General features: G+C 39.8%; 1 protein-coding gene across 1 annotated transcript in view; it reads right to left on the bottom strand.

The window, feature by feature from the left end:
- Positions 1–22,167, bottom strand: part of cntn3a.1 (contactin 3a, tandem duplicate 1) — a 67,417-nt gene that overhangs the window by 32,883 nt on the left and 12,367 nt on the right. The window contains exons 4-5 of the mRNA XM_041945428.1: positions 12,471–12,566; positions 147–350 (exon numbers count right to left, since the gene is read on the bottom strand). Coding sequence (XP_041801362.1) covers positions 147–350; positions 12,471–12,566 — 300 coding nt within the window. The remainder of the gene's footprint in view (positions 1–146; positions 351–12,470; positions 12,567–22,167) is intronic.

Raw genomic sequence — 22,167 nt, 5'->3', positions numbered from 1 at the left:
ATTGCCAGGCCATAGCTAATTAAAGTCACTGCACCTGCTATTTAATAGTTGCACTGCCCCAAATTTCAACTTAGAACCATAAACGTTTCATTACTCTGCCTCTACTTTGTACTACATGTATAGTAAATAGGGTAAAACTCTCATACCATCAACCCGCAGCACTAGAGGAGTTGGTGGCCCTTGAACGCTGCTTTTGGTGACCGTGTTGGTAACGACACAAGTGTAGTTGCCCACATCAGAGGCTTCCACTTTGGCGATGTAGAGGTTGCCTGTCTTTTGGGACACAAATCGCCGTGTGTCCTGGATGACAAATGATGGGTACTCATTGAAGATCCATGTGAAGGTCAGTTCTGTGAAAGGAGTCAGAGATGTGAGGCACACCAAGCACCAGTCAGAAACACATATTGTATTTATACATCATCTATACTCATGTACAGATAAAGTGTGCTTCATCAGCAGTCTCATCACTTCAGTGTGAGTGGATGCCTTCAGGGATAAAGAAATTAGTGGACTGGACTGAGTGCCAGCCGTCCATGATTAAAAACACAATTTATAATTGAAGAGCAATTACTCTTATTCACTGTTGGATAAATGCCGTTAACATGAAAAACAGTTTCACAGGTTCAGGATGTTGGAGTGATGATGTTGAGAGTATAACTGATTGGCTTCACACCCATAGCAGGAATATTGGACGTATTTACTGCCGTGGTATGCTTGACTTCCGTAAAGTCTGGTTGGGAAAATGAGGAGTGGGGTGGCGATTTCATGACTGACTCTGGTCCCTGTCTTAAAAATTAATTACGTGGCCTTGACCAATTAAAAGTTAGGGTAGGTTTTGTATTTTAGAAGCATTTTTGTTATATTTATTGATATTCTCCCGACAGCAATCAATAAATCAAATGCTTTTTATCCGGCCTGAATGAAATGATTGGATGGCCTGATGATGATGGATCGCGTGCTTCTGCCCGTGCACTCATTGCACATGACAAAGGCTAGGTGGATATATTACTAAAGCTGTATCGAGCAAGTTGTACAAGGCAGACAGTGCAGAGCTAGCATGTTGTTGGAAAACCCAGAACGTGGCTATTATTAGCTGTCAAGTTAGCACGTTATTATCGGCAAAAATTTGCCGATAATAACGTGCTAACTTGACAGCGATACTAACGTGCTAACTTGACAGCTAACTTCGGGTCATGTGAAGGAGACATGAGGTAGTTGGATGCGGTAATCGATGGCAGTGGTGTGCTGCTCTCCAGCAGACACCGCCTGAGCCAACAGACTCTCGTTCAGCAGCTAAACCAGCAGCAAGGAGCACACGCCTACAGCAGTGAGCAGTAACTGACAGGCCGGGCAGCAGATTCAAACCGAAGGACTGCAAGGGTCATCTCATTACTACTCCTCTCCCCAACGTTCTCTCATTCTGTAAGGCAGTGCACCTGCATGTGTTTTGGGAAGTGGCTCTGGAGGGAGGCCTGAAGGGAGAAGATGGGACTTTTCGTTGGATACTGTAAAAATCTAGCTTACTCCAACCCCAGCTTGAAGTGCCATCTGCTCCAGTAGCGCTGCTCAGCGACATCGGGATAACTGCACTGTGTCAAAAAACCCAGCCTGCTCATTAATTTCAATGAGACCACTACATTTGCAGGATGGGCAGAGGGCTCCAGCAGAACAGTTGAACCTGGCTCGACATTTTTTAAAGTACACTGCATTGGCCAGTCATGAACATGGTTGTATGCATGATCAGTCCAAAGAAAAGAAAAAGTTGTGGTAGTGGTAACTTTCCAGAGTTGCAAAAAGATTTATCACTCAAACCATCTTTCTTGGATCATATTTCAACTTCTCTCCGGTACCTGAAGCACCACGCCCCCACTAAAACAGTCCTTCACAGTATTTAGTCTGCAGACATCCAAGGCCTGCAATTGTTCTGGCAGCATTTCCATGAAAATTTGAGGAGAGCACCACATTTGTTCTGTGAAAACTCACCCAGTGTAAATTAATCTTAAAAAAAATGTTTTATCATTCTATCATTAAATTATGTCTTGGTTTATTTTATTTTACATCCTTTAATTCATCTATCTTCTTTTTTCATACCTCTTCTTGGGATTTATTCTTTAATATTTTTGTTTTTTGAATTTATAAAAAAAACCCCCAAGCATCTCCCTTTGTGGCTGTCATGTGGCAGCGAAGACCGTTAAATCAACCTTTATGCTGCAGATCCTGCATAAAAAAAACTGTATAATGCCCAATAAAACCAATGTATTACATACCATGTTATTCAGTATGGTACCACCTAGTCTACTATTAATCATCCATGATAACAAGCTTCTGGGAAAGACTCCCAGTACTATCAACCAAATGCAGTGCAGTCAGAGAGGCTTTGCACTAACAATCAGCAGCATTATAAAAAGGAATGATGGTGTTTTGACATATTGACACAACGATAGATTGCTCTGGACCATATTGCATCCCTGTCCCAAAAGCAATCTTGGCCGTTGGTAGGAAACTTGTCTAAGCGATGACTCGGCACAGCAGTACAGGAAATAATTGAGACGTCAGTTGGACACTCATCTACTGACTCAGTATTCTTCACTTCTGCTCTGTAGGGGGCAAGAGGATGTGCGGGCTTTGACATATTACTGCAAACTTTGCAAATCATGACGTGACACAGAATCTTGAGAACTTGCGAGGTGCATGCGAGGATGCTCCCCTTTATCAAGTACAGATCAGAGTGGGTGTTTGTACGTGGGCTGGACTGGCAGACGACAACCTGACCTTGTGATCATCCCAAGAACACAACATGAGGTTGAAGCTTGGACCACGCAGAGCAATCACATCTGCCTGTCTGTTGTGTGCCAATGATGTCAGTGTTTCTTGCTGTCTAATGTGCCACACTTTGAAAGTTAGAATGTATATAAACTTCATGATATATAGCAGCTAACCCTGCTGTTAGCTTTATATGTCAACAACCTGGCTACTGACAGATGTGCTTTAAAGGCATTAAAGGATAGTTTGACATTCTGGGAAAGACACTTATCTGAGTTGTTGCGAAGAGTTAGAAGGGAAGATCAATACCAATCTTATACAGTACAGTAAATATGAAACAACAACCAGGAGATAGTTATCTTAGCTTAGCACAAAGACTGAAAACGGGGAAACAGCCAGCCTGGCTCTGTCCAAAGGTAAAAAATCTGCCTATCAGCTCTACAGCTCACTGATGAAGACATTATGTCTCGTTTGTTTAATCCGAACAAAAACAAAGTGAAAAAAGTGGTGATAAAAGTGACAGTAAAAAATGACACTTTACCAGGTGATTTTAGGCCACTAGCATGGACTTCCTGGATTTTTGCCCACAAGAGACTCACAGTCTTTTTGCTGAGCTAAGCTAACCATCGCCCGGCTGCAGCCTCAAATTTACCAGACAGAGTGATTTCCGTCTTCTTCCAATCGATATTTCCCAAAATGCTTCATAAGCCCATTTCACACATGCAGTCTATGCCTGTAATGTTCAGGATTTTCTGCACGGAGTCATGTGTGAATGGAAACAGGGATGATATTTAGGGAAATCTGTGGCAACAATTTCCCACTTCAAGACTTAATAACATTTCACGGCAAATGGCTGGTGTGAAAGAGCTTATAGACGGATTTGAGACATATAATAACAGGACTTGCGTTTTGATTTCATCGTATATCTCTTGTGGTTTTTACTGCATATGAACCAGCCATCATGGCTCCATGACTTGCATCAACTATGGCTTGATCCAGCCGACCCACAGAGAGGACAGCTGTAATATCCTCTCTCCCCTGAATAATATATCTCAGCTCTCATCCTGACAAGGTCATGTATATTTAATTTCTGTTTTCTGAAACAATGTCTTCCAATGGTGTAGGGCACGACAAACGAACAACAGCAAAAAAAAAGTTACTAATTGGTTAATTAAAGATTCATGGTGAGAAACAGGAAGCAGGAAATCGGAAGTGGAGAGCAGCGATGGTTGTATTGGATGATTTGACTTGAGAGCTTTCTGGGGATGGGCGGCAATGGAATAATGCAATCATGACTGACAGTGAGTGGCAGATTTTCATTGTGGTTCCATTTAGCCCTTGTGTAATGAACAGGCCACATCAATTCCCCCTTAATGATGTGAGAGGAGGGAAGAGAAATGGAACATGACAGGCCAAGGACATACTGAATGCAGAGTGGGTTTTTGCACAAGTGTGTATTGTATCAAATTAAAGTATATGCACAACTTGTGTCAAAGTTTGTACTCGCAAGTCTCTTCCCTAGACAGTAACAGCCATTAACCAGGGCTACCTATCTGTATTCATAACACACAACAAGTTCACTCGATGAAATGGCTCAGGTCACGCACATGGGAAAAATCCCTGGAAGCTATGTGTATTGTTACTGGCCACTGAGCAGCCTCTGTTTTGGGGTAGATGCACTGCATAGAGAGAACAAGTGATTTCAGCCTTGAGTAAATCTAAAAGGCCCATTTCCATTAGTGAAAGGAGGTCAGATGCATTAGGCCCTGGACTCACCCCAGTCATTCAGACCCTTTCAAAGCAAAAGATGGCACAGACCGACATCTAATGCAAACACAGTACAGCGCAGTGGAACAACATTGCTGCAGCCCCTCTTGGATGCTTGACATTTTGCCCGTTCTTTACGCCCAGCTTCAAACTGCCTTACAGTTTTAGAACATCCTGGCTGCGCCAAACTAATTCCTGCAGCTGTCTTGAGGGTTTTGACGCATCGTTAAAATGAAATAATGGCTTCTTGAATCATGCATGGGATATTGAAATCCTTTAAAGGGGAGATGAGGCACATCCTTGTCTAAGGCTGTATTGTGCTGATCATGAATTATGTCCTGTCACCCTTTATGAGAACATGTTTCTCACTTTTCCAACACTGTGAGAGTCTATTTAAATGCCAGTCTAGATTTTATGTATTTCAGATGTGCAACAATACAGTCATGTTCTAAATATAGTAGAGCATACCATTATTTCTCAGAGCATATTTATGTATTTGGCAAACCTTTCTAATGTAGCCATATATGTGATTGCAATGACTGTAAGATTTTTTCAATCTTATATTTTTCAGTCTTTGTGACAATGTTCAGTAAAATTTCACCTCTAAACCTAGTCCATCTTGAAATTAAACTACATGCATCATAATACATACATGGCTATATGTCAAAGCATCTAACAGTTGTCATTGTTGTCACACTAAAAACATCTGTAGATACTGTAGATAGATCTGCCTTCACTTCAAGAACTTCATGATATTACATTGGTTCAGACATTTTCCCTCCTGTTTAAAACATTTCCTATAATTTATACAAGCATTAATATCACACTGTATGTTTAATTTTCTTCGCAGGTTTCTCTTTAGGGCATCAATTATTAAGCAATTATTAAAATCATTTTGAGCAAAAGTAATTTCTTGCAAAAATAGCAACAATTCACTGGATTCAGCTTCTCAAATGTAAATTTCTTACTCGTCTGTGATAATAAACTAAATATCTTTGGGTTTTCGATTGTCGCTTACACATAGCATTTCAGAACATCAACAAGGGGTCTGGGAACTTGCGATGGGCATTTTTCCCATTTTGCTCACAGACCATGATCATGAAAAATAATTTGTAGATCGAAAACAATCGTTAGCTGCAGCCCTCTTTCTCTGAAAAAGAATTCAGTGGAAAGTGACCGGGGACGGTACAGACATTCATTATTGTTGTGTAAGAAAGGGGCTAAACGACAAGAAAATGGGACTGTTAAGTGTGAGGGTGAATGTGTGACAACGTAACGAAAAAAAAGATGGGGCATACCATCATCATTACTATGGTCAGGCTAGCCTTTTAGCACAGACGTTTGAAAATTGGAGATGATTAATCCTAAAGCACATCACCATCCTCAACATCTCCATCAACAGGCATAATCTACACTGACAGCTGTTGACAATATTGTCAGAAATTGATCATTCCGAGCACTGTGCCATGTCTCCAGAGAACAGCTATGATCCATCACAACAAGAAGGAATGAAGGCCTCCTGGTGTAATAAAAACAGTCTGTACATTACTGGTCCACTGGACAAAATCATGCTTTGGTTTTTTATTTGTGAGAAAAACAGCAGGGAGGCAAACTGACCCAGTTTGAATGAATTTTACCAAGATTAACAATTAATCACCAATCGCCCAAATAAGATGATTCTTGACAGTTAGTGCACTGAAGATCCATGTTGGATTTTAAACGTGCTTGTTGTTCATGTTATCGTGTCAGAGGTCTTACATTTGACTGTTGATGATGACTTATGAACACTCATTAGAATAAAGACTGTCTCTGACCTCTTGAAATACTGTACGTCTCTTGAACTTTTTGGTGTCAAAAAGTTGAAGGCATCAATTTTAATCACGCCATCAGCATGTTGAACGGAACCGATTTTCTGCACAAAGCATTTTTTTCCAAAAAAACTCCCAAGTAAAGATTTTCAAACTAAAACATCTTATTTTAACAGCTGTCAGGTAGATTGCTCCTGATGATGAATTATGCATTTGACATCCTCATAAAACCATTATACTTATTTTGCCACAAAATAAATAAGACGTGTTATGTTAATAATTTAATCCTGCAGAAAATCTATATATCATTTATTTCCTCTGTAGTGTGTGATTCAAGGATGATCATGAGACAAAAACTTAACATTTGTGAAAAAGTGACACTTCCTGCTTTTCAGCTCTTACTGACGTAATCAATCATGTCATGGGTGAAGGGGGGCTGTCTTTAGTTTAGTTAGCATGTCAGGCTGATTAGTGTTTGATTATTTTTGGGGATTTTTAAAAAGGTTTCTTGGCGAGGAATGTTTAAGTCTTGACTGTGTTGATGATGTTTACTGATAAAAGCAAAATAGTCATTTGCCTGGTTTAGGTGTTAGAGGCTGGGATAAACACGCACCCTAAGAGAAACATGGTTCAGCCTAGCCTGATTGTTCAGCAGATTGAGAGGCCTATTAAAGAGTGTTGATGTTTGTCAGTCAAGAGAGAAGGGTGTCATGTACCCGAGCTTGAGTTTATACAGTCTGCACAGCAGATTTAGATTCTCTTTGCAATATCGTCACACATGTGCTTTTGCTGGACTGGGCAATGAAGCTTTTTTAGACATTGTTAATCAATGAGTTTCCTGAGTCTGCCTCCTGTCACCTTCCTAGACCCACGGCCAGGCTTCCTCACAATATCCTGACACGAATGGGCCAACATTCATGTCCTTTACTTTCTAACACTGATAGGTCAGAGGTTGAACTAGCAAAGTGAATAATAGAACAAGCACCAAAAGCAATTGCTACACAGTGTGCAAACATAAATCTACACAACAGTTTTCATATTTCAATATTTCTAAGTAATGAGAGGAAGCATTTACTCCAATGATAATGTGACTTTAGGTAGCTCAGTGGTAATAACAGCATTATGTTTGTGTTTTCTCAGTGTCTTAGATAATAAAATGATGGTGGCAAAACAGAGCTGCAGATATTATGTTAGTATGGATGGAGTTATCATTCCTTTTTAAGAGCAGGTGAAGGCTTCGTATTTGAATGGATGTGACAGATATGGGCCAGGTGCAATGTAACAATGTTGGTTACTGACAACAACCCCTCCAGGACTCTAGTCCCAAATGATCAGTGTCACGTTGGAGAAGAGTCCAAAGGGAGTTTGCAGTCTAAATAAAAAGGAGTACGTTTCGGGAACAAATGACAGACAAGACGAACATGAATTATTGAACAGAATTATTGAATAAGTCTATGAACATTTCCCTGAAGACGAAAACATCAAGGCCCAGCTATCGTATTTCCAATGATTTAGTCAAATTTTCATCCAAACACACTGTGGCATACATCTTGGTAAACATCTGTGAAGTGTGATGTTGTCAAATATGCAGGATTGCAGTCACAACAAAGCAGCTGAGTTCTTGTGCAAAGTGCAACATCAAAAGCCGGGGGAGTCTCCTGAATGTTATGAAAATGAGTTTAGAAAAGGGAGATGTTACATTTTTAATCCTAATTTGAATAAAATGATGTCCTGAAATCCCCTTATTGCACGAGAGTACAGCAGCGAAAGATGACAAAGAGTATAGAAACCCCTGCTGGTTTAACCATCTGTTAGTTAAAGGGTAAACTAATACATTTCATAATCCATAGAGGAAAAAACAAAAAGCTGTGAAAGTGACACGGCCTCATGTAACATGTGTGAGAAAAAAAACACATGAGATGATTCACATTAATAGAGGTGGAGGTAAGTTTTGCAAATCTCACCTGAGTGTGTGATTTGGTTTGAATTCAAATCCTAGTTTCCTATCTGCAACACAGCCATAATGTCACCATGGATACAAGAATCGAATGGCCGACTCCACAGCGCTTTTCAAGTGCAGTGTCAAATTGCGACAGGAGGTGTGCCATTCCCAATCAAAGCATTCTTCTTTAGCTAGCCGAGACAACCCTCAACCCGCTGGATGAGTAACAGACTGTATTGTGTTCATTGAACATCTTTGGATACTGAGAAAGATCGTCATGCATCCAGCAGTCTCACCTTACCAATATATGGATTACAAGTTTTGTTCAAGAAAGAACAGGATAACTTCTATGCCCGTCTCTCTTTCATTTAACCCCTTGAAGCCTGAATTTATTTAGAATTATATTAAAAAATTAATTCTTTGTGTTTTTGCTTTCAAATTGATCCTAAATTAAGAGGAGTTTGTTAATTTTTCTGTAGCACATACAATAGATATTAATTTAGGTAGTTTCACCAACTAGAATAGGATTCAAACAAACATTATATGTCCACTTTTTCAATGATTAAATGCAGTAAAAACATCTTTTTTGTTTAATCAAAATTCATTTATTTCATCAAAATTGGCTTACAACCATTACATTGTAACAACAAAGAACAGGTGTGTGTTGAATATGCACAAACCGGCATTAGAGGAATGCATGCGCGATTCGGCTGCAATGTGGATTGAAGCGGTATGATGTGAATTCGTTAAGGGGTTAAGTTAAATTTTGCTGTTGCCTCCATGAGCCTGGTGTTAAACCTGCTGCCGAAGCGGTACAACTGCCCTGTATTGTTGCAAAATGAATGCACCCCTGAATCCTGTTGTTGCTGTTTAAATTACCTTTATCATTGTGCTTACCTGTTGTTGGGCTTTGCTTGTGTTGGCGTGTAAAGCCAAGAAGCTGCATTTTATCAGTTAAAATCAATTTTATCGTCAGCGCCATGGCTGACGCTCGCACCTCATCAGAATATTTATAATTATTTTTGAAACTGTGCAATTACATTTTATTTGAAAATTTTGTACAAAGTTCAGGCTTAGGCTCACTATGTATGTTTATATACCAAGAAATGGTTTAAATTGTTACAATAGTGCACGTAGCCACAATATTGAAAAGGTTTGGCGCACTTACCTGACTTAACCTGTCCTTACTGAGTCATGTTAACTTAATTCCTACTAATAATTTTGTTGATACCAATAATTATGTCTGATATTTCCAAACCTGCTCCTATCAGTTCCCAACAGTTTCAAAGGTGTTTACATGAGGTTTCTTACAGTGGTGAAGCTCCCACCTGCTGTTAACGTAAATAAAATGGGATTCCTCATCAGATGTGTTTCTATGCTTTAAAACGCAGATGTGATGATCACATTATGAGTTTTATGATCTCTAGACAAGGTTGTTAAACCCTTCAGGTCCTTTCCAGAACTGAGCAGCTGTGGTTGTGAATTCTTACGGTTTGAAAATGTGAGTATAAGTAAGAACCTAATGTCAAAACCTCGCTTAGCCTTGTTCTTCTGTGTAATGCAATGTAATGCTTCCTTTCATGCCAGTCTGTTACACTGCTATGAGTAACATTGTCGCATAACAACATGCTGTATTTGTGCCATACTGTATCTGACTTTATGTATTTATGCTGCAAACACAGTTGTCATTGTGTCCTCACATAATTGCCATCAGGAAAAAGAACAGGACGAAGGAAGGTAAGGTAAGTGGAAGGTAAGTAGATTCTGATTCAAAATTGTCTGTTTGGCAACCTGTACCTGGCACTCTGCACATTTTAATTCATATTTTCTGCCCTCAGTTTGCCAAAAAATAGTGTGTAAGTGTTCTCACACCATGGGAATATGAAATTAACAAATGAATCACTTGGTCTAAATAGAATCAATTACCTGCAGAAGATATTCAAAATTCATGCTTTGTACATTTATTGTTGCTTGACTTTGCCTGCTAGAACAGATCAAACACCGCTGTAATAACTGTATACAGGATTTGAAATTGTTTACAACATACAGTACGTAGCCGCAGTATATACAACATGAAAGCCCTGAATACAATGAAGCAACTTCAGCATTCATTAAACATGCAAACAGTCCACATTATTTTCTTGACTCAGAGGTGACTTAAAGGAAACTCATTAAACTGCATTAATACATTTCCAAGTGAATAAATGAAAGTTTGTTTACTGAATATCTGAATAAGTGGCTTGCAAGTAGCACTTGCAGCCTGTGTGTAATACGTGCAAATTGCCCAAAAGGATTTGCCACATGTAATCTATCCAAGGAGTCAGTCAATGTCGGCTCATTTCTGTGCTCATCACTGAAATGCTGCCTAACCCAGAAGGTTGTCCAGGGAGCGCTACACTCCCCATCAATGCACTCACATAAAGGACGCAATCTTCCTTCTCCAAATTGTAAGCATTAGCCTGGTGCCTGCAGGGTTGCCTTCACAGCAGACAGTTCATCAAGCTTCTAGAAAGAAACTAGACAGAATTTTGCATATGGGACACCGTCCTGACTAAATCAGTGCTGTTTCCCTGCGAATAATGAATAAACTATTGAATTTAAATTGCTGTGCCCACATCTTTCAAAATATTTTTAGACACTGTCGTGACACTGCTACTACGGCCCAACACTCCTGACAATGCTGCTGTTTTCTTTCTAGCTGGCTGGAGTGTGTGTTGGCATTTGGACACCTTGCACCAGGGGATGAAGGAGGAAGGCATTATACTACGAGACTGCCAAATGTAAGCATATGACTCATTGTTCCGGATTTTCTTGTCACAAGGTGAGACGTCTCATTATAACATAAACAGAAAAAGACACTACAACTGCAGGCCTACAGTTAGGTACAGAGTGTCTGTGTGGCAAAACCAACTCATCATATTCTCACAGCATGGTTTCACACAGTAGTAGACAATGAATTAGTGGACAAAATTTTTGCTAAAATGACACCAGACAATAGTTTGTGTTCAATATGTGAATATAACATCTAGCAGCTGACGCTTTAAGTACGTTTTCCACTTTGTTCGCTGCACTGTATTTAACGATAAACTTCATTGCATTCAGGATCATGATTACCTTTGTTAGTTTAAGGTGTGTCATTATCAGGGCTGAGAAATATGGCCAAAATCAATATCACAACATTTAGGACATACATGCTAACATATAATATGAATATTTTTGCTGTTGTGATATGTAAAATGTAGGCAGAATTACATATAAAGTTGCATAAAGTATAAACATAAAGTACTGTAATATTTTGTAATTGGTCAGCCTTAACCAGCAAAAATTCATTACAAATAAATGATACTAAGACCTATAGTAATCACAACATTTGACCAAACTCTCCTTTTACAGCCTCCCTCTGCATTCAGTCAAGTGGAAAAACCCCGACAACACCATTTCCTTGTAACTTGTAAGAGACTTTAACAAAATATAAACGCAATGCTTTTTAAAACTGAAATGAAAGTGAAAATGAAAGTGAGGATAATTCAGAGTAAATTAGCTCTTTAAAACTGATCTTTGAAAATAAAGGGATCCCCTCCCACCCAGTGGTCTGGGGACTGTTTTAAAGTACATCCTAATTCTCCAACAGTGGAGAATTACATTCATCCTTGCTGGCTGTAGAGCAAAAAAAGCCCATTTCCAGACCCCTGTGAAGGCGTTAATAACACTGGATGCTAACTCCCAGCGATAATGTCATGGATGCAAAGGGCTGATGAGAAGCAAACAAAGCACCTTCAGAGAGAAGCTCTATTACTCAGCCTGGCAGGGCCCCAGCCACAGACAGCCTCTTCAGTCTGCATGCCAAAGTTTTTCCTCGCCCCCATTGAAAATCAGGCTGACAGGCCAGAGTGTCCCAAAGTAAAAATGACTCACTCCACTGACCTCAACAACACAAACAAACAGCCAGGAGATCTGAGGGGGAGGGCACAAACATGACTTCCACTTTGTTCAGATAAACCCGGCATAGATGAGGAGAAGTGATGCCACACGGTGTCGATATTTCTGTGTAAAACTGGGAGTGATTCCTCACTGATAATGAGTCTTTAATGAACTGCAGCAAAAATGACTTCTTGCATAAGGTAGAGATTTAAAATAAAAGTACAGAAATAAATAAATAAAAGAACAAAAGAAAGAATTGGACATCTTACCTCCAGAGTGGGGCGGTGGGCCACACAATAAGACCACTCCTTGACCTTCACGAACCCTCACTGGACTTCTTTTCTGGGTCTTGAAGTTCTCCAAGTCTGTTTACCACAACACAAAAGCAATAAAGCAGAATAATCAAGTCATTTTTCACAAAAGCCATAAGCACACAGGAAGCAAACAGATCATGCCTCCTTGTTTACAGAGATAAAAATGCACAGCAAGTCACATCTGCAGTTGCTCAATAATTTCATTTCTGGTTGGAAGACAGCTACAGACCAGAGGTTCAAAGTGCCATCTGATGTCGAACTTTGGCGTATTTTCATGAAACACCCATGCTGTGTTTGCATAAATGCAGAAGACAAAGTGCTGTAAAATCCTAAACACTTCTGAGTGGAGCAGAAAGCAATTCCTCAAGTATAAGTCACACATGAGTGAATTTAATTGGAACTGCGTATTGTTATCACTTTCTGTGTTTCATCCACTGCACACAGACCAGCAACAATTAAATGACTAAGACTGAAACATCATTTGTATGGAGACCGATTACTTGTTGACAACCTGCTGAGAGAAAGCAAATAGAGACGGCAATCCTTGAACACTCTGCCTTTTCTTGCCTGCTGTGGCTCTTGGAGATATCGCAGGCAGTGCAGCCAAATATGCGGCTGCCATATAATGACATAATCAAGACTGAATTCAAAACCAGGGAGAAAGAATGCAAAACTGACACCTCCTGTGTACAAGCACAGCAGGCTGAGCCTCTGCATAATAAATACAGTACGTGTTCTTTACAGACCTTGTGAGTAATGGAAAATTGCATCCAGCAGAACAGAATTATATTACCACAATCCAAAGCTTTTTTTCTGTTGGGGGGGTTTCACAAATGATTTAGCGGAAAGCTGCTGTATGATTTCACAAATTAATTTGAAGATCATTAAGTTCTTTTCATATTTGGTGCGAACAGATTGTGCAGATGCTTCAGTAGCCAACTCTAAATCTAGGGTTGATGCATGGATAACAATCACATAAAGCCGCTATATGCATGAACAGACTCAGCACAGTCAGGGTCCCTCTGGACCAGCAAGCCATCTACAGCTGCCTCTAGATGCCCATGTGAGAAGTGCAATAATTTATCATTTTCATGCCATCTATGCCGGAAATGTTTGGCAATCAAGGCAATCATTAGCAGCCCTCTGACAATACGTTGTGCTTAACTTCATGCTTTATCACGTCTTCGCTGTGAAAATAAAGAACATATCAGAAAATGTTTGACTGACTCTTGCACTCACAGCCAAATTTCAAACTGAACTCAAAGCTTTAAGACTGTCACAACATCCAATACAACGCACTGGAAACCCAGAGAGGCATAGAAACAATAATCTTTCTGTTTGCTTTTATTTCATCTGCTTTACCTAAAATATATTGAGAGTAAATGTGCAGCATAATGTTTACATGGTCATCGTCTCAACTGAACATATTAACCTGCTTTCCTTTGCTAAATAGCACAACATACAAAGTAGTGTTGATTGGTGTTAGGGCTGGGCGATAAATCGATTTTATCGATTAATTCGAATTTGTACTTAATCTCGATTTGTTTTCATGAAAATCGATTTTCTTATCAACATCCGCCACCAACGCCTGCCTGCTGGACTCCCGTAGTTCAGAGTGCGCCCCCCGGTGCTTGATACACAAACAACATGGCGGTGAGCGGTGCAGATCTCACCCCGAAGAAAGGAAAGATAACTTCTATGATTTGGAATTGGTTCGGCTTTGTGGCGTCAGACACTGAACAAACAGCACCTCGCTGCAAAGTCTGTTTAAAGGCTGTCACTACAAAAGGTAGCAGTACGACCACTTTACTGCAGCACCACAAACAGAAGCATGCTGCCGAGTGGGAGAGGTGTTGCTCCCTACGAATGGATCAAGACCACGGCACCCCAAGCACCGTCACCAAAATAACAAACTACCGTATTGGAAACATTGACAAACTGTATCCCGTATGATAAGAAAGGAGCCCGGTGGAAAGCTGTCACGGATGCAGTCGCGATGTATATTACGAGAGATATGGTGCCCATATACACCGTGGAAAAGCCGCGATTTATTCACCTGCTGAAGGTTTTGGACCCCAGGTACGTGCTACCAGGCCGCAAACATTTTTCTGAAGTTGCCTTGCCTCAGCTGTATAACAGTACACGCCAAAGGATCGCTACAGAGCTGGAAGAAGTTCCTTTCTACTCCGCGACAACCGATCTGCAGTCCAGCAGAGTGATGCAGCCCTATTTAAGTTTAACGGTGCACTTCATAAGCTGAGAGTTTTGTTTGCACTTTATTTTATGTTTTATTTTTTCAAGTTAGTTTTAGAGTGCATTGTGTCATTTTGAAACTAGATAAAGCTCACTGAAAAGTTACATTGTCACTGTTTACGATGGTAGGAGGGCTTGCCATCTCTTTATTGTGGCTTGTTTATGTAACTTAAACCCCAGAAGGGAGACTTTAAACAAAATAAAATTGAAACTTGTTTTGAACTATTTCTTTGTCATCTGCAAATTGATTTTAGGTAGGGGGGGGGGAAAATCGATTTAAATCGTGAATCGGGATTTTTTGTGAAAAAATCTGAGATTTTTTTTTTAGGCCATATCGCCCAGCCCTAATTGGTGTATCATTAAGATTGCAGGTATTTGGTTATAAACCAATATATTATAATATATATTTGATAAATGAAGGGATCACAAACATTACTGGAATTCATGTTGAACAGCACATGAATGTCATGAATGCATCTGACTTGTCATAGCAGTAAAAGCGCAGGTATTACTAATAACCTTAATACACTTACATTGGTCCAGTGTCCCAGTAAGCCATGGGCGCGTGGACTGAAGCAGCTGAAGGGAATTCCACCATCATTCTTTCATTGTGTAAACCTGGGTTTTTCCTACTGTGACATGTTGTAAATGTCTTCTGTGAAATAGGCCTCAGAGAGTTATCAAGACATTTCACTTAACACCACAAATTTCAACCTGCTGAAGCTCGAGAGCAAGAAGCAGGGGATCACCAAGGTCAGTAGGATTCATCCTCTAGGGTATGTGAATGTCTGTTCAAACTACTACAAACACTGCATACTGATTATATTATGGGTCAGGAACATCCGGCCGTATAGACAGTTTGATCCAGCCCATGAGTCAAATTACAAATACAAAAAAGAAAACTCATCCAGGCAGCAATTACTTTTTAGTTTTCTTTTTTACTTTAGTAGACTAACACATCCATTGGAGTGGTGCGAGAACACAACACACACATAGAGGTTGATGTCACGTCAGTGCACCATCAGCAGTAGGTGTAAAGTAGATGCTGATGATGAAGTAAAAAGAAAGCCAGTGTCCCTAAGTTAGTCGGTGGGGACTTGCTCACAGTGAAGACAGAAAAGGCAAATCTCAAGCATCACTACAGCTCAGAACATGTTAAACTGGATGAGCTGCGAGGACAAATGTGCTTGGATAAATTTAACATTTCAGCAGAGTTTGGATGCCCAACAAGCAGCTTTCACAAGACCACATTCTGGCAGAGACAGTGTTATACAGGCAAGTTTTGTGGTGAGCGAGCTAATTGCCAAGAAGCTGAAACCTCATTTAGAAGGAGAATTTGTGAAGGACAACCTTGTTGCTGCTACTATTAGACAAAGTAAAACTGTGCCAAAGTGTCTGCCTGGGATAATTCATAGAGATGAAGGAAAACCTGATGCTGAACCCCAGTGATAGCAGGTGTCTGTGTGATGTGGTCTTCATGGTGGACATTAACTCTCAGAGCTGAACCTCAAGCTCCAGCCAGCTTCTCAGCTCTTTGCTTTCAAATGTGAAATAACTGAAGTGAAATTAAAGCTGCAGCGACTGTAGCTGGTAACACTGAGCATTTTCCTGCTCTGCAACAACAAAAGCTGCCTTGATATCAGAATATGCTGGTGAGTATGAAAAGTCCTTCAGGCATTTGGTGATAGGTTTCGATATTTAGTATGGCCCTAGTATGTATGTAGTATGCATGTATGTATGACCCACAAAGGAGGTTCTACAAATTAAAAGAGCCTTTCAATAGAAAAAGGATCCACAACCCTGCATTAAATAGTGGAACAACAGACAGAGCAGACAACATGGCACTGCCATCCAAAGATCAATGCCAACAGCATGGCTCAAAATAACAAAGTCTATTTTCAACTACCTCAGTATACTCTTTTGGTTTTGTGAGCAGGCTAAGAAGCTATCTGTTAACATATTTAGCTATAGCAGCTCTGGCAGGGCCACGACCTGCTGAGTCAGGCAGTGTGTCCCAGCAGCTGCACCAGCAATGATTCTGGATGGTTTGATGTTGTGAATCGTTTGGTTTGAGTTAATATTCTGCACACTCATCCGAATGCTGATAAGAAATAATACACTATCTACAGTAGGCCGTCTGTGGTTTCAGATGTGCTGCAGAAAATGCTTGGTCCACTGTTAGACAACCAACCGTTTTATGTGCACAGCACATGTGTGGTTCCTTAGACAGAAAATAGGCCTGTGTATGTCTGAGTACTTCCTCATATCTCTAATGTCTTCAAAGCTGAACATGGTTTCAGGAGTCTGCTCCCTGATTTATGGTTTTCCAACAACTGGATAGCGATAAAAAAAATAATAAATTCCATTTATATAGCACCTGTCAAAATCAGCAATTACAAAGTGCTTTACAATGGGCAGGAAAAGGGAAATAAAATAATTAAAGTGACAACAATGAAAAATTCAGATTAAATAGCAAGAACGAAGGACAAAATAAAATACCAAATATTTGGTATTTTTGTACACATACACGCACATACAGAGAAACACACACGGACACACACAACATCACACGGAGGAACATGTTTGCCTGATTGAAAAAATAATGATAAGAAAGCCTTAGAATAAAAATGAGTTTTCAAGAGCACATAAAAGAAGATACTCATTCTGTAAGTCTGAGGTTCTCTTGGACTACAGGTCTAGCAGAGAGGATTTTGGTATCCGGATAAAATATTGGGTGGCTTTTGTCTGCTTGTGTTACAGTAGAGTAGGTGAGCGCCTTCCTTTAGGACTTTACCTTCATATGTGTTCATGTGTATTTATTCTAAGAATTTCTATTCATCTTAATTTTCGATAAAGTAATTATACAGAGATGAGAATAATATCTCTGAAAAGTTCTTTTATATTCCTTAGAATTAATTATGCAGAGATGGAATATGTTTTAAACTGCAAACAATGTCACGTTACATTTCAGTGCATTGGTGTATTATATTTCTTTTATATCATACCATGTAAATATAATAGACATAATAGACGTTGAATCTACTGTCAGTTTATCAGCTGCACAGGGGAACGCCCTCGTTTCCACAATCACTATGCAACAACTCTTCCTATCCTCTCAATATAGGGCCAAATATTGGGCGTTTTATGAACAGCATATAGGATCAAATTTAATTCCTTCCTAAAATAGTGTCAAACATTAGAAAATATCAGAGTTGCTCAGCTCACACTGAGGGTGAAGCTCTCCTGATCAATATTCCTTTGGAGTATGGTGGGGCGTAAATGAGCTATACATACTAAAAGCCAACAATGCCTAACAACCCAAGCTGTTCTGCACCCCGTGGATCATCTTATCGAGCCTATCACGGCTCTGCACCTCCATGTGCTTCTCCATGACAGAGTTCAGGCTATTTTGAGTGCTTTCAGATCCATGAAATTGGATGTGAATTTGCATTTTTGTGCTGGCTACATCAATGTGACCCATTGTAATGAATGAGAGGCGACTGTAGAGAAGACAAATTGAAGCCATTCTGTTGGAGTGTGAGCTGGAGGGCAATTTGGGTTGTGGTTACATTTGTCACATAACCATTGGACAAAAGGCATAAAGAGTTTTAAAAACTTTCCAAGAGTGCCTTTATTTGAAGTCCTCTAGCTATGGTATCATTTGCCTCCACTTAAGGGTTATTCTGTATTTCTGAGGTGAGCTGACCTTTGGCGCAGGTTTAGTAGTTTAACATTAGCATAAAACATTAGAATAGAATATAAGCTCATGTTATTATAACTAAGGCTGACGGAACTTTGGTCATTATTTTAATGTATTCCTGATGAACTTAAGTGTCAAGTATACATTTTAACGAGCTCATAGTTTAAGATAAAATTCTGGGTATTGACAAAATCAAATCCACCAACCAAAGTTATCAGGATTCATCCTTGTAAGAGCAGGACGGTCTGTCCCAAATGTTGTTGTGGAAATCCATTCATGAGTTGTCTAGATGTTTTACTCTGGAGCAAAGCGTTGGATTGGCAGGCCAACAAACATTGCCAGGCCTAATGAATAAAATGATGATTATATAAAAAATAGACTACAATTCCATAAATATTGTTGGTGAAGATTTCAAAAGAGCCATGTCCCATTTCTTTTCTTGAGCTGCAAAGAAAAGAAATGGGTTGCTTGAAAAGTGCTCCAATTATTATCATTATTGTTGTTATTATTATTATGTACAATATGTAATATGCATCTTTTTAACATGGGAGGAAAGTGGAGCCACACAGCACACAGACAGAAAAAAGGCCAGTTCAAAACCAGAACCTCTTTATGAGGCTACAAGAGTGACCACTCAGCCTCAGAGCCACCAAGACTATCATATACGTAGGTGTATAAGCACCTGAAGAAGTAACTTTATGCAGGCCTAAAATTTGCACATCCTAATTTAAACAAATACACACTGAATTTGTTATACGTTAGAGAAGAAATGTGTTTTTTGGGAGTAAAGGACAAAACGGTTTTCATGCAGTCCAAATAGAAAACTCAAGCACAATGGTTGAATCAAAGCCTTTTGAAATTACTTGGGAAGAACACTTGTACAGTGCAATTAGGTTTAATAAACCGTTGTAAATGGTTAAACCCTCCAAAATTAGAATATGAGAAAGCAATTTACTGACAATGATTGTCCCAAATCCTATAAAGAACACATAATCTTTGGGATGTAATACATAAACCTGATTACAGGTTGTGGAAATGATAAGCGACAGAGTACATGCTTCTAATGTGTAGTCTGTTGTATTATGCTGTTATGCTGAGCGATGTGTGGCTATCTCTGGAAGCACTCTTTCCACTTCTACTTTTAACAACTAGAATTTACATCTTGAAAATGTTTCATGTAATACTTATGACAAAGTTATAGAGCAGTTAATATTCTTAGCATGGAGAATCAAGTCTCTGCCTGGATACTGGGAGGAAGTGATCATGGATGTAGAGGGAGCTGGGAAGGGTTAATTTATTACTAAGTAAAGCTCTCCGATCTTAATTATTGACTCATAAATCATTAGTACTCAAAAAGGAACAAGTAGAGTGCAAGTCACCTAAAAGCTAGCAAGTCATATGTCACATATGTCATATGTTATTACCATGAAGATAAAAAAAATTATACTACTGGTAGATGATGAAAAACGTTCAGCTCTGTCATCATTGTCTGCTCTTTGTCTTCTCTCCTCTGTTCTCAGACAAGCATCATGCAGTGAAGCCCTAACAGTGAGTGACACATGACGTTTGAGGAGTGATAAACATCAAAGGGGGCTAATTCATACAGAGGGCTACTGCTGGTGTCTCCTGACAATTATAACACTGTTGTGAAGTGCTTCATTCAGATAATGCCTGCTGCCTACCTCACTAAAAGATGATCTGAAATCAAGATAGAGCACTTAGCATCACAGTGTCGACGATAAATGTTATTGTCCTTTTCTCAGATGCTCTCCAGCTCAAAACAGACTTAATTTTCACCTGAGGCAAAAGTAATGGATGAAGAGTACTGAGCTGATGGAAATGAGAGAAGCAAGAAAAAAACAGATAGAAATCTTGCAAAGTAATTATACAGATAAGGCAGTTAGGTTAGATTGGAGCCAGTAAGAAATAAAATGCAAATTATGTGCAATTACAGGCCTGAATTTGATAGGAGAAATCATGAGCACTAAGATACAAGGGAGTCGCATCCTGCACTGCTTTCATAAATACAGCTATTTCACCCTTCATTAAACACTGTGTTAACCTTGTGGCTCTATAAGCATCACAGCATCTTGGCTGTAGCATGCTCCTTCTTCGGGACAGGCATCCAATACACTTTGCCCATATTGCTGGCCCTGCAATCTGTTGTAAAATGTTACATCTTGCATCAGTGAAAATCCTTTCACTTACACCAAAAATATCCCCAGGAGATTAGGAGACTCAATCTGGCTCGATAACCAACTAGATTATTCCTTCCAGCGCTCCCAGCAGGGAAGCAGAACCTTTTAAACATTTAAGTCTGTATTGTCAACAGGATCAAGGACCTTTATACTTTTAGAGGTTTAAGCCCCAACCAGATGCCAACAGTAACTGTTATATCATCCATCCTTCAGAGGATTAAAAATGTAGGCTATCTTAACTATTATGTGTGCAGTCCACATTCATGCAATACAAATTTGACATCACTGGTCAGTGCAAAATTTAACACACTGATCTTGTTCACCATCATCAGCAAGGACTTCCATGAATGAATTACCAAATATAGATTACACTGTTAAAGAAGACACAATAGTGTTTGCAGTATTGGGTATGCTCTATTTACTGTTCTACTGCAGCAGTTTTTCTGTATTAATGGCCTTTACCTTGGTCTTTGTCTCACAGTTATTACACAACCGAGAGGGGCAAAACCCCCACAGTGTTTGAAAGAGCATACTGAGCCACTCTGAGAGTCAGAGTCTGAGTCTGTTACAAATGGCACAATACTAACTGTCATAACAGGCTGCTCCTCCATGAATTATTCCCTTGACCCGGGACCTGCTCAATCATACAGCACACTTAATTAAGTTAAACCGAGAGCAATAAAGAAGATGTATCACACATCAGCACTGATGCTTGTCCTCATCCACTGACAACAGCAGCAGGTCCCAGGTCAGGCTCGGGCAACGGATGAGACCAATCACAATGACATACAGTTCAGATCAGGCCTCGGAAATTGATAGGAAATGTGAATATGATCAACAGCCCGCTGGCAACTTGGGGCAACGATTTGCACAATATGCTGAAGATTTAATGCTGCTTTGTGACAAAGAAGCACCAAATCGTGGCTAGATGGATACCTCTGGTGCTCTCCCTGCCAAGGATCATCTCTGCACCTGCTATGGCACAGAAACAGACATCAGAATTCAATCTAGCTGCACCATCTGTTCACAGATATCAGGGCTGTCATTTGATATGGGCTGCCCATCAAGAATGGAGGCCTCAAGTTCACCTTGCCATCAGAGATGCCTTAGACTCCGGTCTTATAAAATGTGATGGATGAGGGCTGTAAAGCATCAACTATACGGGGTCTGTCAAGGCCCACCACACAATCATCACAAGGGTGTGGAAAGTTTAGAACCACTAGGCAGAGTAAACACTAGAACTGGAGCTTTAATCACGGCTAAAGGAAAAAAGAAAAACATACGGTGATGGCTGGTTCTTGCGGGTTTTCTCATTAAGTATCAGTCTACTGTACTTGTCGCTGGCTGTTTTTTGTTAGAAGATCAGGTCTGACAACAAACAATTTCCAAAGAATCCCACTGGGTCATTATACTTTCAGTGAACCAGTACGCCTGATGTTTAATGAAACTTTTACTTTCTAAGGCAAACAAAGACTGAACTGAACTCAGAAGTACTGAAGTT

Source organism: Chelmon rostratus, chromosome 10 (genome assembly GCF_017976325.1).
Source record: "Chelmon rostratus isolate fCheRos1 chromosome 10, fCheRos1.pri, whole genome shotgun sequence".
Classification (NCBI taxonomy): Eukaryota; Metazoa; Chordata; class Actinopteri; order Chaetodontiformes; family Chaetodontidae; genus Chelmon; species Chelmon rostratus.
The sequence above is the reverse complement of the archived record's forward strand: the minus strand, read 5'-3'. Positions and strand labels throughout refer to the sequence as shown.